This window comes from Penaeus monodon, chromosome 23 (assembly GCF_015228065.2).
Source record: "Penaeus monodon isolate SGIC_2016 chromosome 23, NSTDA_Pmon_1, whole genome shotgun sequence".
Classification (NCBI taxonomy): Eukaryota; Metazoa; Arthropoda; class Malacostraca; order Decapoda; family Penaeidae; genus Penaeus; species Penaeus monodon.
The window spans coordinates 39,714,903-39,716,341 of NC_051408.1; the positions used below are offsets into that span (position 1 = coordinate 39,714,903).

General features: G+C 43.3%; 1 protein-coding gene across 1 annotated transcript; it reads left to right on the forward strand.

Annotated features, from left to right (window-relative positions):
* Positions 1-660: 660 nt before the first annotated feature.
* Positions 661-1,393, forward strand: LOC119588282 (AT-rich interactive domain-containing protein 1B-like). The gene is made up of 2 exons (XM_037936976.1): positions 661-684; positions 785-1,393. The coding sequence occupies exons 1-2, from the start codon at positions 661-663 to the stop codon at positions 1,391-1,393; spliced, it is 633 nt and encodes a 210-aa protein (XP_037792904.1).
* Positions 1,394-1,439: the final 46 nt, after the last annotated feature.

The window sequence follows — 1,439 nt, forward strand, 5'->3', positions numbered from 1 at the left end:
AGTAGATAGCACGTAAAATAGTAACAGTGGTTCCTGAAATCTTTTTACCAAAACTAATATGTCTATGATTATTTGTGATAGATATATGAACATTATTCCTTCTTGTAATATTAGGATAGCTGTAGGAAGCTGGTGAGTGTTCTTTTTAGTTGAATTTTACTTATACAAGGTGTCATATAGCAATTACTTTTTTGTTTACATTTCTACTCCATTTATTTTAAGTCTCTTGTCTGATTATACGTCTAGCTGATCATTATTTTATCTTCTTTGAGCGGCTTTTTTCTCACGTACGTAAGGTAAATACACGACTCTCATTCAACAAAAATATAGACACAGCTGCGTGTTTCCAAAGGTGTAATAAAACGCACCGTAACTAGGAATATTCAAACGTTTGAACCAGGCCGTATTTCTCTTTAGTCGAATATGTTAATGTAGACTAGTCTAATGCAAACGCAAACATTTATGATCTTTCTTCTCTACGTGGCATAATTTTTTTAGTTTTTTTTCATTGTATGGTCATTCAATTGAAGACGCAAAGTGAGATCATGTCTCTTCCTCTGTAAAAGCTCAGCAGTATAAAAACCTCTTTAGTGCTAGTAAGCAAACTTCATCGCTTGCTACTGCGTCTTTCAAAATGTTACAACAAAGTAGTATCTAATCATGATTGGTGCTAAAGACGAAGCAGTATAATTGTCTATTCAGCATTGTGAGCTATATTTGTTTGTTTGTCTTTTTTTATTAACCTATGAAAAAACGATATTGAAACAAAACGAGCTTTGGCTAGTGTGGGAATCTCCCGTTTCTGGCTGTGGTGTGCATGGTGTCCGCTGCGAAGTTGCCAGGATACAGTGCCAGAGGTGACACTGGCTTGGGCGTCGATCTAGGAGGCGCAGGAGGCCACGGCGGCGGCGCAGCAGGGGCCGGCAGCGTTTTTCAGGCCGTTTTCGTCGGCAGCGGAAACCTTCCTGCTAGTGCTATTGTAGGCGCTGGAGCAGGCATTGGCGGCGGCGCGGTTGGACAGGAATACACTGGGCCAAGCACTGGTCCTGTTGCTCCTGTTGATACCGTTGAAGAAGAATACACTGGCCCAGTTGCCGCCGTGTCTCCTGTTGTTACTGTAGAAGAGGAATACACTGGGCCAAGCACTGGTCCTATTGACCCTGTTGCACCTGTCATTGCCGTTGAAGAGGAGTACACTGGGCCTAGTATCGACGCTGGCCCCGTTGCTGCCGTCTCTCCCGTAGTAACCGTTGACGAAGAATACAATGCTCCCGTTGCCCCCGTTCCAACCGTTATGAGATCACGGCCAGCGAAGTCGCCACTCAGCCCCCCTGTGCGATACAGCCACAACCTAAGCTTATGCTGTCGATATGATCATTGCCAAGGTCAGTAAATTCCTATTTTTAGATGAATACAGCTTCACCTAAACCACTAAAGCT

Bases quoted from the DNA above. Each gene is read 5' to 3' on its own strand.
- LOC119588282 (XM_037936976.1), top strand. From the start codon at position 661: ATGATTGGTGCTAAAGACGAAGCA. The intron at 685-784 runs GTATAATTGTCT...AGCTTTGGCTAG, and splicing joins TTGGTGCTAAAGACGAAGCA to TGTGGGAATCTCCCGTTTCT.